The sequence below is a fragment of the Bos javanicus genome, chromosome 16 (assembly GCF_032452875.1).
Source record: "Bos javanicus breed banteng chromosome 16, ARS-OSU_banteng_1.0, whole genome shotgun sequence".
Taxonomy (NCBI): domain Eukaryota; kingdom Metazoa; phylum Chordata; class Mammalia; order Artiodactyla; family Bovidae; genus Bos; species Bos javanicus.
Window position 1 is genome coordinate 68,111,295 of NC_083883.1, and position 16,018 is coordinate 68,127,312.

The 16,018-nt window shown below is 39.4% G+C and overlaps 2 protein-coding genes and 1 long non-coding RNA gene across 8 annotated transcripts in view; 1 reads left to right on the top strand and 2 right to left on the bottom strand.

Annotated features, from left to right (window-relative positions):
* Nucleotides 1-972, bottom strand: part of LOC133228109 (uncharacterized) — a 27,959-nt gene extending 26,987 nt beyond the window's left edge. For all 4 annotated transcript variants that reach the window (XR_009730066.1, XR_009730065.1, XR_009730063.1 and 1 more), the window contains exon 1: nucleotides 638-972. This is a non-coding gene — a long non-coding RNA (uncharacterized LOC133228109). The remainder of the gene's footprint in view (nucleotides 1-637) is intronic.
* Nucleotides 1-9,497, top strand: part of PRG4 (proteoglycan 4) — a 16,725-nt gene extending 7,228 nt beyond the window's left edge. For 2 of the 3 annotated variants that reach the window (XM_061383498.1, XM_061383499.1), the window contains 7 exons: nucleotides 2,395-5,430; nucleotides 5,994-6,071; nucleotides 6,831-6,967; nucleotides 7,236-7,392; nucleotides 7,819-8,016; nucleotides 8,454-8,579; nucleotides 9,297-9,497. In XM_061383498.1, coding sequence (XP_061239482.1) covers nucleotides 2,395-5,430; nucleotides 5,994-6,071; nucleotides 6,831-6,967; nucleotides 7,236-7,392; nucleotides 7,819-8,016; nucleotides 8,454-8,579; nucleotides 9,297-9,394 — 3,830 coding nt within the window. In that variant the 3' untranslated portion in view covers nucleotides 9,395-9,497. Of the gene's footprint in view, nucleotides 1-276; nucleotides 427-931; nucleotides 1,055-2,394; nucleotides 5,431-5,993; nucleotides 6,072-6,830; nucleotides 6,968-7,235; nucleotides 7,393-7,818; nucleotides 8,017-8,453; nucleotides 8,580-9,296 lie in introns of all 3 variants that reach the window. The other variant, XM_061383500.1, reaches the window with a different exon arrangement.
* TPR (translocated promoter region, nuclear basket protein) overlaps nucleotides 9,444-16,018 on the bottom strand; it is a 63,875-nt gene continuing 57,300 nt past the window's right edge. Inside the window, exons 48-52 of the mRNA XM_061383497.1 lie at nucleotides 15,684-15,779; nucleotides 15,404-15,560; nucleotides 12,736-12,854; nucleotides 10,302-10,397; nucleotides 9,444-9,648 (exon numbers count right to left, since the gene is read on the bottom strand). Coding sequence (XP_061239481.1) covers nucleotides 9,593-9,648; nucleotides 10,302-10,397; nucleotides 12,736-12,854; nucleotides 15,404-15,560; nucleotides 15,684-15,779 — 524 coding nt within the window. The 3' untranslated portion in view covers nucleotides 9,444-9,592. The remainder of the gene's footprint in view (nucleotides 9,649-10,301; nucleotides 10,398-12,735; nucleotides 12,855-15,403; nucleotides 15,561-15,683; nucleotides 15,780-16,018) is intronic.

Consider the following 16,018-nt stretch of genomic DNA (forward strand, 5'->3'; position numbering starts at 1 on the left):
CAGGTCTAGAACTGGAATTCAGGTCTTCTGACTCCTGAGCCTTTGCTCCAAGTCATAACTTACAGTGATTTGAGAATAGATTTTTTTTTTTTTTTAATAGCAGTGCATTCTCAGAATTCATTAGTTTGGAGTAGTTAGTGCTGGGCTGAGAGCTTGCCTGCACTGGTTTTCAGCAGCATCTACTCTTGAAGCCAGATGGCATCTGTGCCTTTCACAGTTAAGAGTTGCTGATGAATGTGAACAAGATGTTAACCGACCTGTCTTGCTTGGCCTCAGTGCATAACCCCACAACACCACCTCCTCCAAAGACTGCACCTCCACCTCCAGGAGCATCTCAGACCATCAAGTCAACAACCAAACGTTCACCCAAATCACCAAACAAGAAGAAGACTAAGAAAGTTATAGAATCAGAGGAAATAACAGAAGGTAGGAAGATGACAGACATAACCAAAGGCTGTTTCTAAGATGAAACAACCTGTAGCTGGACTACTTAGGAACTCTTCATAGAATAAGGTGATCTTCTGAGTCATGAAAGGCTCATCACACTTTTTAAGTCAAAGTTCAAGCCAAAGTTATTTTTCTTATTTACCAAACTGTACAGGACTAGATTAAAATAATCAGAAGAAACAAGACTTACTGTTTTAAAAAAAGAGTCCATGATTTTCTTTGTAGAACGATTTGATTCTGTGGGATATAAGAAAGTTAGTGAAAGTTATATATTGAATAGTTATACTCTAGTATCTGTGACAAGATCAGGTGCCTTGCTTTTAACTGACATTTATAAGAGCAGTTGCTCATTTTACTGATAAAACAAAAGCAGAATATGACATGTGTAGATCAATAAACAGCATTTTTTGTTGTATTTGGACTGGCAGTTCTTTTTTGCTTTAAATCACAGTTGGTGTGATCAACTTTTTTATTTGATTTATAGAACATTCTGTTTCTGAAAATCAAGAGTCTTCCTCCTCCTCTTCCTCTTCCTCTTCAACTATTCGGAAAATCAAGTCTTCCAAAAATTCAGCTGCTAATAGAGAATTAAAGAAGAAACCCAAAGGTTTGAGCATTGATAAAGATCAATGACTATATCAATGCCATGTGAACAATAATTATCTAAAAGTAACGTGTGTGGGAGAATGATTTGAGGACATTTCAATATTAACGGGGGTGTAACTTCATAAATATTAAAAGATATTCATGAAAATTTCTTATAGGAAATTAGAGCCAAGCAGCTAAGACACCACTCTGTAAAGCCAAAGAAGACGAGAGCAGCAACTGTAGAACCATAGGATGGCATCAGAGATGATTACTAATGGTTTTCTATTTCAGTTCCCCTCTACCTGATGGCATTTCTCTATCTCGCGGTTTCATTTCTCCTTCCCTATAAAGAACATTTATATTCTTCCTTGAGTATTTTGAAACTTTAATCCATTAAATTCTCATATACTGCTGAAAGGCAATATTATTCTTATTCACATTTTATGGATCTTCTTTATTATTTTTCTAATTATGTCATATCTGATTTTTCTGTAGTAAAGGACATACTACCGAATTGGCGATTACCTCCTAAAGAGAAATTTTGTTTATTCTGCTTTTTAAAAATTATTTCCTGAATTTCTAAAATATATTCTCATTCTCCAGGAAATGGCAGATTTTGGATACTGGAGTTTTGAAGAATTCTGTTTCCTGGGTGGTTATTTCCCCTGAAGCCTTCTTTCTAGCTGAATAGCAAGATATTTAATCTCTGAGCATTAATAGAATTGTTTGATAAGCAGAACTCATCTAAGTGATGTGCCTCTTGGGCTCTGTGGTTCACCTGTGGGGTGGCTGCTATGGGAAGTCCTGTTAAATAGGGTCCTTTTCCTGCCATGGTATCCTAATCTCCCTCTCTGAATCCCCTGAGACTGCTGAGTTTAGACAGACAGAGAAAAGAAGGAAGTTCAAAGCCATGTGCATGGAAGCAGGGCCAAGCTGGAAGCTTGGGGGTGACTGGAACAGATTCCTCAGATGCAGTTATAGAGGTTTCTGAGGCAATTGGTTCAGTGGATCTACTGGAACTAGGTTTCTAGTAAAGGGGCAATGAGCAATAAGGAATAAGAAGAGCTAAGAAAGGGAGGGCAAAGAACATTGCTATGAGAGTTGAATTAGTGTTATTGATCATATTAACAATTTCCAAGTTGCCACTTGCTTCCATGTATTAATTGTATTGAGTTTTATATTTTTCATCCCTTATCTCACTCATTCCCTAAAATAGTCCAGTAAAATAGTATTTACCATTTTACAGTAAATCAATAGACATGTTAGAGATTAGCAATTTGCCTAGACACACACAGCCAGTATATGATAAGCATGGCATCTTTATGTCACAAAAATAAAACGATATTTTTTTTTCTCTAGTAAAAGATAAGAAGAAAAGAACTCCAAAAAATAAACCTACCCCAGAACCACCAGTTATAGATGAAGATGGAAGTGGACTGGATAATGGTGATTTCAAGCTCACCCCAACTCCTAACATTCCCACCACACAACGTAATAAAGTTACCACAACTCCCAAGATTACAACAGTAAAACCAACACTTCCTAAGCCCAGTCTTCCACCTAATTCTGATACAACTAAAGAGATACCTTCGACAGTCAACAGAGAGACAACAGTTGAAACTAAAGAGACTTCTACAACACATAAACAGACGTCCACTAACGCAAAAGAGAAGACAACTTCAGCTAAAGAGACACGAACTGCAGAGAATACATCTACTAAAGGTCTTGCACCCACACCTGAAGTTCCTGCTATATCTACACCCAAAGCTGAAACTATAACCAGATCCCCTACACCCACCACCCCCAAGGAGCCTGCTCCCACCACCAAGGAGCCTGCTCTCACCACCACCACCAAGGAGCCTGCTTCCACCACCCCCAAGGAGCCTGCTCCCACCACCCCAAAGGAGCCTGCACCCACCACCCCTAAGGAGCCTGCACCCACCACCAAGGAGCCTGAACCCACCACCAAGGAGCCTGCACTCACCACCCCCAAGGAGCCTGCTCCCACCCCCAAGGAGCCTGCACCCACCACCAAGGAGCCTGCACCCACCACCAAGGAGCCTGAACCCACCACCCCCAAGGAGCCTGCTCCCACCCCCAAGGAGCCTGCTCCCACCACCAAGGAGCCTGCACCCACCACCAAGGAGCCTGCACCCACCACCAAGGAGCCTGCACTCACCACCCCCAAGGAGCCTGCTCCCACCACCCCCAAGGAGCCTGCTCCCACCACCCCCAAGGAGCCTACTCCCACCACCACCCCCAAGGAGCCTGCACCCACCACCAAGGAGCCTGCACCCACCACCAAGGAGCCTGAACCCACCACCCCCAAGGAGCCTGCTCCCACCACCCCCAAGGAGCCTGCTCCCACCACCAAGGAGCCTGCACCCACCACCAAGGAGCCTGAACCCACCACCAAGGAGCCTGCACCCACTACCACCACCAAGGAGCGTGCACCCACCACCCCCAAGGAACCTGCACCCACCACCAAGGAGCCCGAACCCACCACCAAGGAGCCTGCACCCACCACCACCACCAAGGAGCCTGAACCCACCACCAAGGAGCCTGCACCCACTACCACCACCAAGGAGCCTGCACCCACCACCCCCAAGGAACCTGCACCCACCACCGCCAAAGAGCCTGCTCCCACCACCCACAAGGAGCCTACACCCACCACCACCCCCAAAGAGCCTGCTCCCATCACCCCCAAGGAGCCTGCTCCCACCACCCCCAAGGAACCTGCACGTACCACCAGCCCCAAGGAGCCTGCACCCACCAGCCCCAAGGAGCCTGCTCCCACCAGCCCCAAGGAGCCTGCTCCCACTACCACCCCCAAGGAGCCTGCTCCCACCAGCCCCAAGGAGCCTGCTCCCACCAGCCCCAAGGAGCCTGCTCCCACCACCCCCAAGGAGCCTGCTCCCACTACCACCCCCAAGGAGCCTGCTCCCACTACCACCCCCAAGGAGCCTGCTCCCACTACCACCCCCAAGGAGCCTGCTCCCACCGATCCCAAGGAGCCTGCTCCCGCTGAACCCAAGGAGCCTGCTCCCGCTGAACCCAAGGAGCCTGCTCCCGCTGAACCCAAGGAGCCTGCTCCCGCTGAACCCAAGGAGCCTGCACCCACCAGCCCCAAGGAGCCTGCTCCCACCAGCCCCAAGGAGCCTGCTCCCACCACCCCCAAGGAGCCTGCTCCCACTACCACCCCCAAGGAGCCTGCTCCCACTACCACCCCCAAGGAGCCTGCTCCCACCGATCCCAAGGAGCCTGCTCCCGCTGAACCCAAGGAGCCTGCACCCACCAGCCCCAAGGAGCCTGCACCCACCAGCCCCAAGGAGCCTGCTCCCACCAGCCCCAAGGAGCCTGCTCCCACTACCACCACCAAGGAGCCTGCTCCCACTACCACCCCCAAGGAGCCTGCTCCCACCGATCCCAAGGAGCCTGCTCCCGCTGAACCCAAGGAGCCAGCTCCTGCTGAACCCAAGGAGCCCACTCCAAATTCTCCTGAGACACTTGCTCCAAGTTCTCCTGATATCCCTGCTCCAACCACCTCAGAGGCCTCTACTTCAACTACCACCGTGGAGCCTTCCACTACTCTGAAGAGCCCTGCTGAATCAACTCCTCAACCTTCTATAGAACCCACACCAAAGGCTCTTGAAAACAGTCCCAAGGAACCTGCAGTACCCACAATCAAGGGTCCTAAAGTGAACAAACCTGAAATAACTACAACAGTTAAAGACAAGTCCACAGAAAAAGACATATATTCTACACCTGAAATTACAACAGCTGTAGCTAAGATTATAACAGAGGCAGCAACTAAAACAGAAAAGACTACTGAATCGAAAATACCAAGTACAACCACAGATGTAACATCTACCACAACCAAAGATACCACGTCATCCAAAATTACTCCTAAAGCAACTCTTGCACCTAAAGTAATGACTGCAACAAAGAAGACGACCGAAAAGACTAAGAACAAACCTGAAAAAACCACAGCTGTACCAAAAGGCAGAGCTACTAATTCTCAAGTGACAACTCCTAAACCGCAGAAACCAACCAAAGCACCCAAAAAGCCCACTTCAACCAAAAAGCCAAGAACACCTAGAGTGAGAAAACCAAAGACTACGCCAACTCCCCCAAAGACGACGACATCAGCATTGCCTGAACCGACTCCTACCTCTTTACCAGAAGCCATGCTCCAAACCACCACCAGGCCTACCCCAACCCCCAACTCAGAAATAATTGACGTAAACCCAGAGAATGAGGATGGAGATGCTGCTGAAGGAGAAAAACCTCACATGATTTTCAGGCCCCCTGTGCTAACTCCTATAGTGATTCCAGGCACTGAAATCATAGTGAGAGGACCCAGTCAAGGCTTCGGCATCAACCCCATGTTTTCAGGTAATATCAATCAGTTACTTTCATGTTTAAAATTGGCAATGTTAAATCTTTCTGAACCAGATGCCCTGATTTAGTATTAGTCTACTGATATATATTTAGAACCCTGAACTTAACTTGTGAAATTTTACATCTTCTCTACAGGTAAGCAGAGGAGTAATCAAATAAGTTTATTTGGTGTTTGGAAAATCAAATAATAACCTAGGGTTATAAGAATCTGCAATATTTTTTGCCAAACCAATTCCACAGGGCAATCAGAACTAAGAAACAAAATTTCACATTGAGACTTTACATGAAGTAAAGTCAAATTTACATGAAGATCAGGTACCCTGATCCATTCCAGTTCATAATATGTTTATATACTTTTTTGAGTAATATCACCTTTAAGTAAAACTATGAACAGTATCACTTTTTTTAACCTCTGAAATACATGTACCTCAAACACGTACTCTTCAAGAGCTTAGGAAAGGGTGAACAGAGGAAAGAGAACCTAATGGGAAGATTTGAAAAGAGTGGAACCCTCTTCTCATTTTTATGTTGGCTTAATTTGTGTTAATTTGTTTCAGATGAAACTAATCTATGCAACGGTAGGCCAGTAGATGGACTGACTACTTTGCGTAATGGGACATTAGTTGCATTTCGAGGTAAGTTTTGTACACATTTCTTTTTCTGCTCTTTGTTTTGTTCTTGGTATTCATGAGAACGAGTCATGGGAGAGTACAAATGTGAACTGAGCTTCCTGGAGGGAAACCTGACTGATAAACTTACCTCACATACTTATTATAAGGACTTGAGGGTAAATACTAAAGTATTGGATTAAAAAAGTTAGACATAGTCAAAGTATGTTAGTTGCTCAGTTGTGTTTGACTCTTTGCAACCCCATGGACTGTAGCCCACCAGGCTCCTCTGTCCATGGGATTTTCCAGGCAAGAGTGCTGGAGTGGGTTGCCATTCCCTTCTCCAGGGGATCTTCCTGACCCAGGGATCAAACCTGGGTCTCTGACATTGCAGACAGATGGCTGACCATCTAAGCCACTAGGGAATAAAGTAACAAACACAACTAAGTTATTTAATTATAACTACTTAATTCTAACAGATAAATAAATTGAGAGATTAAATGACTTTCTGTAAATCAAAGCTAGAAGGCCCTTTCTGGAGAAACTGGGAAACTAAAAATTTTGTCATGCTAAATTTCAGACTTGAGAAACATCTATTCTCAGAAATGTTCAAATACTGTCGCCTGCATTTGGTACTCACAATTCTGACTAACCATCACAGAATGCTTGTCAACACATTCCATCTGTTTATGATAAACTATTTTTAAAAGATTTGATTTTGATTTCTTCTGGGGTAGGTTTCAGTCTTCATTCAGCTTGTAGGCTGATGACCACTTTCAATTTTAGGTCATTATTTCTGGATGCTGACTCCATTTACTCCACCACCTCCACCTCGGAGAATTACTGAAGTTTGGGGCATTCCCTCCCCCATTGATACTGTTTTTACTAGATGCAACTGTGAAGGAAAAACTTTCTTCTTTAAGGTAAGAAAAATGGTTTGTGAGAGAAATCAGCAGTTACTTTTTATTATGAAAACATAAATCAGTTCAACTTCCATTTCAAAAGATCTCCATACTTAAACAAACTACCACTAAAATTTGATAAAAAGTTAATTTGTAACCCTGTCAAATTATTCACTAAGGTAAAACTCTCCCAATGCTTAAATCTAATAATGAGTTTCTAATCTTCCCCTATTCGCTTTATAACCTTTTTAAAAAGCTGTTCACATCATTTCCTCTTTTTAATTATCAGGGTTCTCAGTACTGGCGTTTCACCAATGATATAAAAGATGCAGGATATCCCAAACTAATTTCCAAAGGATTTGGAGGACTGAATGGAAAAATAGTGGCAGCCCTCTCAATAGCTCAGTACAAGAGCAGACCTGAATCCGTGTATTTTTTCAAGAGAGGTACGTGTTACATAATTAACAAAATTAAAAAACTCTTAAGGAGAGATCTGACAGGAAAATTTCATTCAATATTTTCATTTATTACTGGGATTACTGTCAACAAATATCTTTAATGTCTAAAATCAAATATTTTCAATTAAAAATAAATTAAGGGCAGTAAGAAGTATTTTGCTTTCTTGACATTCAAATCACAATTTCATGAGTTTTTAGGACATTTACATAAAGAATGTTATTTATTTTCAAACAAAGCTAAATATATAACTATGCAGTGTGTTGGCTTTATGACTAATAACCATTATTAATGTCTGGACTATACTGTATAAAAAACATCCATTGTTTCCTCTACCTTGTAAAAAGCTCTTTTCCACCTCTTTTGGGCATTTAAATTAATTTTCATATTATATGTGATTTTCTAATTCATCATAGGTGGCAGCGTTCAGCAATACACTTACAAACAGGAACCCACCCAAAAGTGTACTGGAAGAAGGCCTGCGATAAACTATTCTGTGTATGGAGAAACAGCACAGATTAGGAGACGTCGATTTGAACGTGCTATAGGACCTTCTCAAGTACACACCATCAGGATTCACTACACACCCATCAGAGTCCCTTATCAAGACAAAGGTAGTATTTTTTACTGTGTTAATTCTTACACATGAAGTAGATGTAATATAGCATCGATTATTAAATATAAATTCTGACCAAATAACCCTAATACTTTAAGCTTATTAATGTAAAACATCAATTTGCCTCAATGAATGAACGAAGATCAATACCGTATTTTTCTTTGTGGATAAGACAATTTATTCAGGCTTATTAATTATAATAAATACCACTAAGAACATTAAGCTCAAATCTATAACCCTCAAAATAGTCCTAAAAGGTAGATATTTGTATCATATGAGAGCCAGCAAAAGTTGAGGCATTGAAGTTAACTCACCCAAGGTAAGAGAGCTACTCCCAAACTAAGGTTAAAACCCGTGTCTGTCTGACTCAACAACTGCTCTTTCCAATACAGTACACTGCCGTTCAATCTAATACATTTAAAATGTCATCTACAGGTTTCCTCCATAATGAAGTTAAAGTGAGTACACTGTGGAGAGGACTTCCAAATGTGGTTACTTCAGCAATATCACTGCCCAACATCAGAAAACCCGATGGCTATGATTACTATGCCCTTTCTAAAGGTAAGTTATTATCTCTGAAACATGAATAAAATCAAAGCAAAACCAAGTGTTCAATGGTGACTAAAGGTGAGAAGTTAAATTCTATCACTTACTCTAATTATTCTGAAGAGAAAGCTTAGATTATTGGTTTATTTTCAATTAAACTGAATGGATTACAATTCATTTCTGCCCTATCCTTCATGAGATTAAAGCCTAGTATAATAAAACATCCACTAAACTGAGTTAAAACTGCTAATGAAAATAATATTTTATTATCAGTGGCATTTAATAGAGGCCTTACTTACTATAAAGTTATATTGATTTATATAATTACACAGTCTGTAAGATCAGAAAGAAGTTCCTGAGAAACTAATTTTATTAATTATATTACCTGGGGTATTTTTCTTTGAAAAAGTCATGAAAATATGAGCTATTCTGCCTATATAAATGACATCAGTATGTATTTAAAGAATAAAATTCAAACGAATCATTTTTTAAACTAACTTGGTTTTCTCAAATTCTTACACTGAAAAAGCAGAATTAAATATAATTTAAATCAAAGATGGTGAAAGGTCAGTCTGCCTAGGCAGCTGGTTTTCTTTTTGTCAGAAAGTTGAAATTAATACATTTCTTATATTAAAATGATAAATACTCTCTTTCAGCATAATAATAAATAGAAACTACTTTTAAGTGTTTTATTTTCTTTTTAATTGAAAAAGTGATCCTTCCTCTTTTTAGATCAATACTATAACATCGACGTGCCAAGTAGGACAGCAAGAGCCATTACTACTCGTTCTGGGCAGACCTTATCCAATACCTGGTACAACTGTCCTTAGACTGATGGGCAAAGGAAGAACCAACTAATTAAAATGAAGAAACGAATGATAAACGTTGACACTGAAATACATTTTATTAATAAAGAACGTTGAGATAAGCACACCAACTTAAATACAAAAATGTTTTTAAACTCGACAGTCATTACACTAAAACAGATCTGACAATCTTATTCACAGTTATTATAGTTTACAGAACATTTAATTAATATTTCCTCTATTTATTCCTCCTCTCCCTCCCATTGCATGGCTCACACCTATAAGAGAAAAAAAGAATAAAACTGAATGCATCCTTCAAAAAGTTAGCTCAAACTAGAGTATTTTAAGAAGTTAGCTTAAAACTAGAGTATTCACTTACCCTAATTCATTATAACAATTTTCAAGATCAAGTGTCTAAGCATATAGACACAAAACTGTGTTAGGTATTTTACATCTTCAATGGACATCATTACAATTAATGTTTTATAACATGAATGCAATCTCTAATAGTTAAACTAGAAAACAAAGATATTAAAATTTTACATTTTTCTTTACATTTTTTCTTTTCTTTTGTGACTAGCTAAACAAGTCACAAATCCTTATTCTTCTGTATAAAAGGTATATGTAACAAGTGATTACATAGCACTATAACATTTTAGCTTACCCTGAATTCAAGGAAGAAATGAGTAAAAATAAAATATAAGCACATATTCATCATACACCTATGGTACACAAACCTGTCTACAAGAAGCTTATAGATTAGTAAATATCACAAGCTCAGCGTGTAATTATTTAATCAACCCCTGGAGTATTTTAAAGAACAAACAAAAAAAGTCAAATAAATACACACTGGAAGCTTAAGGATTAAAAAACTCATTCCATTTAATACTACTGCACATCCTATCACGTGATCAGCATATTAGAAATTTACCTCTCTGTCTGTTAAACTGGCGACCACGGACACCTTGTCTCAATGTTGTCTGAAGTCTTACTCGTCTGAAAGGCTTTGGCTGACTACTGCTAGTATCTGAGAAAAGCATTAATATACAAGAAAGCAAGTTAATAAACAAGAAAGCAGTTAAAATGACAAAAACTAATTACTAAGTGAATGCATGGATAGAATGCAGAGGTGCCCATTGCTTTCTATATTTAAATTGTTTTTTAACAAGGGACATTTAACAAACAAAAAGGTAAAAAGTTAAAAAAATTAAAAAAAAAATTGTTTTTGACTTTTTGATTCATTTCACCCAACTCTTATGATTTAATAATAAATATTTACTTGGCTCCTATCCATGTATCAGACACTGAGAAAAAGGCTGGGGAATACAATGCGAAAACAAACTACCAATATCCTTCAGGAAACAACAGTCCATTGCAATATACCACCAGTCATATCTGACTCCTCCCTTTTCCAGACATCCCCAAATCCAAGCATTAGCAAATCCTGTAAGCTCTAATTTTAATCTATATCCTGAATCTGACTCCTCACAATTCTTGATTCCACTGTCCTGTCTAAAACATCATCGTCTTTACCTTCAATTACTGCAATATTCTCCAAACTTTCTCTTTGTTGCTGCCCACTACTCACTTTCAGTCTCTTCTCTACACAGCAGCCAAACTGATACTAAGTTCAGTCAGATCATGTCACGACACTGTCTGAAGCCCTCCAAAAGCCTGCTATATCCACGAAAGCCGGAGAAATGACAATGGGCTACAAGATCTATCCTCCCCCATCCCATTACCTCCTGCTATTCTCTCTGTCCAGATTATGTTTCAGCCACACAGGCCTCTTTGCTGACCCCTGAACATATCACACTGTTGCCTTGTGGACTCTGCATCTACTCTTTTTCTCATCCTGGAACACCTTCCCCTGAAGAGCTGCACCGCTTTGCTCCCTTACCTTCAGGTTTTTCCTTAAATATCACTTTCTTTAGTAACACTTCTGTAAAACTGCCTTGCACTTGGCAGACACTTAAATATTTGCTGACCACATGGATGACTGCTCAGATGGGGAGGATTAGTTAACACCCTCATTTCATATTATACTGTAAAAGGGAACAAGAACCGTATTTTCTCATGCAAGCTCTGGTAAGATATAACTCGTGCCCTCCCGTGGAGGAAAGACAATTCTCATGGGACATCAGAATATGACTGGGGTCATAGAACTTCAATTATTATATTATTCATAATGCTATCATATTGATAATAATTATGACAGCTACAATTTGAGCCTGTGTGCAAAGCACTGAGTTATATAATTTACATATATTATTTCTAATCCTGATTGCAAGATGAATTATGAATGTCCATATTTCACAATGAAGTGAGCAGAGATTTAAAGTTACTAGCTGTTAAAAGACAGATACAGAATCTGAATCTGGGCATATTAGGTAACGGGTTAATGTGTCATAGAAAAGCAGCAGAAAGGGAGAAGAGGTCTTGAGACAGCCAAGTGCCATGACTGAAAAAAGTAGTAACTGAGCAGGTCTTCCATAAAACCTGAACAGTCCATGACAGAGTTTGAAGATTACTGCTATAAACAATTTAAAATGAAATAATTAAGAGTGGGTGACTGAAGATATATTTCTTTAATAACAAAAGAAATTCCCTAGCTAAAAACTCTGAGATGAATAAGCTATCTCAGTGTACCATTTAAGAGTGGAGTCTCCAGTCAAACTTCTTGAGTTTGCATCCCGGCTTGGCCATTACTGTGTGACTTTGAAGGAAATTATTCAACCTTTTTGTGACTCAGTTCCCATTTCTATGAAATGAAGATATGTGCTTACCATGCTAGGTGGTATGAGAATTAAATGAATAAATACAGGTAAAGGGCTTAGAATACTGTCTGATACAAAGTAAGTGCTCAATAAATATTAATTATTCTTTAAAAGGAACTGCAGAAATAATTTTTATTGTAAGAAAGATCCATAGCCCTTTCCAAAGTTAACTTCAAAAATGTGAAAAACCAAACTATAAAACTATTTACATTAGTAAATTTCAATTTCTTTTTAAGCAACAGGCCTCCCAACCCTCAACTCTACATACCAAATCTCATGTAGAACTTATCAGTTAGAAGAAATAAAAAAGGAATTGCTCTGGTTTAAATACAGGCAAGAGGCCTGGAGACTACTCTTTAGCGTCTCTCCCAATAATCCATCCCTCCAGCCCCTATGGCAACTCTGACACAACCAATTTCTTTTAATACAAATTAAAAGTTCTTTTTAATAAAGTAAAAATTTCCTTTCAAATGAAGCATTTTAAAAGTCAAGGAAAAAAGAATTATCAATTGTTACTAACAGAACAGTGTCTTTTGCAAACAAGATTGATGTGTAAAAGCTGTGTTGTAGTCTGGAGCAGGGACTTACCTACAGAAGAACTGGAAGGAGGGTCCTGGCTGGTGGAAGGAAGATCTGACTCATCAGAGGCCTGAACAGGCTCTTCTTCCTGCTGGCTATCAATTTCGAGGCCTGCTTCTGAACTAATACTAAGAAAGGAAAACAAAAATTCATTAGAAAATACAAAACTGATTCTAGCATGTATCCTAAATTGTTCCCAAACTTTTCTTTGATATAGTCTATCATTTAAATAACCCAGAGGTCCCCTCCAACTCAAAATTTCAGACTCTAACAATAGTAACCATATATTTAAAAGGCAAGGGAAAAGAGAGCTCAAGTTCCTTTTTCCTCACTTCTTTTCTCACTAGGACATATTCCAATTTTATTTTTTCCTCTTTTTTGCTGTGTTTTTTTTTTTCTTTTTAACAAAAGATGTTCACATTCTTGATGTTCACAGTAGATAACAATATCTGGGTTTTGATAAATTGCGAAACAACTTTCAACAAAACTAGATACTAAAATAATCCACAACAGTTCCAACTATTAATAATATACCACTGTTTCACCATGGGCTCTAGCCCAGATGAGGCTAGGGTAGGTGAATTCCTGGCTCAAAGCTATAAGTTCATCTCTCTCTCCCATTCGAGAAAGCACATCAAAAAACAAGTGAGGAAGATTAAGAGTATAAGAATAACTTATATGTGCTCCCGTTTTTATCATCTGCAAACTTCAGTACATATAACCATGTACCTGAAAGATCAAGGCTGTATATTGTCACCCTACTTATTTAACTTATACGCAGATTACATCATGCGAAATGCCAGGCTGGATGAAGCACAAGCTGGAATCAAGATTGCCAGGAGAAATATCAATAACCTCAGATATGCTGATGACACCACCCTTATGGCTGCAAGTGAAGAACTAAAGAGCCTCTTGGTGAAAGTGAAAGAGGACAGTGAAAAAGTTGCCTTAAAACTCAACATTCAAGAAAGGAAGATCATGGCATCCGGTCCCATCACTTTACGGCAAATAGATGGGGAAACAAGGGAAACAGTGACAGACTATTTTCTTGGGCTCCAAACTCACTGCAGATGGTGACTGCAGCCATAAAATTTAAAGACGCTTGCTCCTTGGAAGAAAAGCTATGATCAACCTATACAGCATATTAAAAAGCAGAGACATTACTTTGCCAACAAACGTCTGTCTAGTCAAGGCAATGGTTTTTTCAGTAGTCGTGTATGGATGTGAGAGTTGGAAAGCTGAGCACTGAAGAATAGGTACTTTTGAACTGTGGTGTTGGAAAAGACTTTTCAGAGTACCCTGGACAGTAAGGAGATCAAACCAGTCAATCCTAAAGGAAATCAGTCCTGAATATTCATTGGAAGGACTGATGCTGAAACAAAATCCAATACTTTGGCCACCTGATGCAAAGAACGATTCACTGGAAAAGACCCTGATGCTAGGAAGACTGAAGGCAGGAGGTGAAGAGGACCACAAAAGGTAAGATGGTTGGATGGCATCACTGACTCAATGGACATGAATTTGAGCAAGCTCTGGGAGTTGGTGACGGACAGGGAAGCCTGGCGTGCTGTAGTTCATGGAGTCACAAAGAATTGGACACGACTGAGCAACTGAACTGAACTGAACCTGAAAGATACCTCTTATGACTCTGCTACAGTTGAAAACTAGAGAAGTACAGTCTAAGCCAGTTATTTTAACATGTTCAGAGTCTGAGCTTTCTCATTTGTAAAATGGGGACAAAACTTTGTGATAGATACTGTGTGGATTAAAAACGACACATATAAAGTGACTTGCATACATGGTATGGAATTAAAGGCAGCTAGTATTTTCAGCAGGGTGTGTAACTTTCTCAAATTAAGCAGCACTGAGTGAGAGGTGTATCAATAGACTTCATTTTTTCTTATATATCTACTACAGTTGCGCTGTTAATTACACTAACAAAATGTTGCTAAATAAAACAATACTTGAGCACTACCTAGGAATCTGGGTTCTACTTCTAGCTATGCTTCTGACTACGAAGCAGTCTAACATTTTTATTTTATAAAGAATCAGGTTCCGCTTTGAAAGTTAAACTTCTCCAAAGCACTGTCCAGTGAGTTCTTTCTATTAAATTGTTCCACCTCCTTTGGTTTAAAAAAAAATTCAGATGATTTGTTGTGAAATACTTCTTTCTAAACTTTGTTTATAACTGATGTGTTAAGTCAGGTCTTGAAGATTTCTAATTTTTAAGAAGTCAGTGTTTCAGACCAAGTTCTAAATGCACATAAATAAAAAATAGGTGAGGTTTGCTTGAGAGCCCACTGCTAAATGGAAAAGTGAGTCATTTCCTAACTTTCACAGAAAGACTTCTTTCTTGGGGAAAAGTTCAAGCAGCTACATTAGTGGAAGAGGACCAGTGATTTTAGAGAATACTTTGTCTTAGAATGCATCATATGCAATTTTCAAGAATATAACCATTTAAAAAGTTATCTCTCTTCTGTAATAATAATGTCTAAGTCTTAAAATATAATATTTTGTGCAAAAATTGGCTTTCCAAAATATATGGCTTGGTTTATTTTTGTAAAAGGATGCCACTGAAAATATAGCTCAAGAGACTGTTTCTGGCTTAAGGAAAGAACAAAAAAATGTAAAAGTCTGACAAGTATAAGCATGCAAAAATTACAAGGTAAACATTTACCCTTCAGATTCTGCCTCCACAAATACTTCATCTCCATCATCACCTGCTGCTGTTTCGTTTGTTGTGGATAAAGTACCAGTGGACGTTGTCACCATTGGCACAGACTGAGAAGCGTGCTCTGAGGCATCGGAGGCGGTGCTCTCAGTAAATACGGTCACTTGAAAATGAAAAGACCAGAAGAGCAATGAAAACTTCAGCTTTGTGGTCTCCTTATATTCTTAATCACAGGTTTCCATTTCACCAATAAAACATAATCTACTGATCTGCCTTTGATACCTACCTGGGGCTGCTACTTGCAGAGGAGTAGTAGGAACACTTCGGCCACCCGACTCCTCTTCATGAGCTAGGAAAAGGGGTGTTTCATACATTCCCAAACCTAAAGACAATTTTGAACATTAATGATTGAAAGGACAAAATACTGTCCACATCCTAGATATCAAAAAGAAAGAAAACTAATCAGTGGAGACACATAACTCTGTTGAAGCCCACAATCAGCCCATTAAGCAAAGGTCAATCCCCCAAATATGTAAATACATTTAAATGTATGTGTATCCTTAAAGCTAACACTGATTTGTTGTTGTTTAGCTGCTCAGTTGTGTTTGACTCTTTGCAACG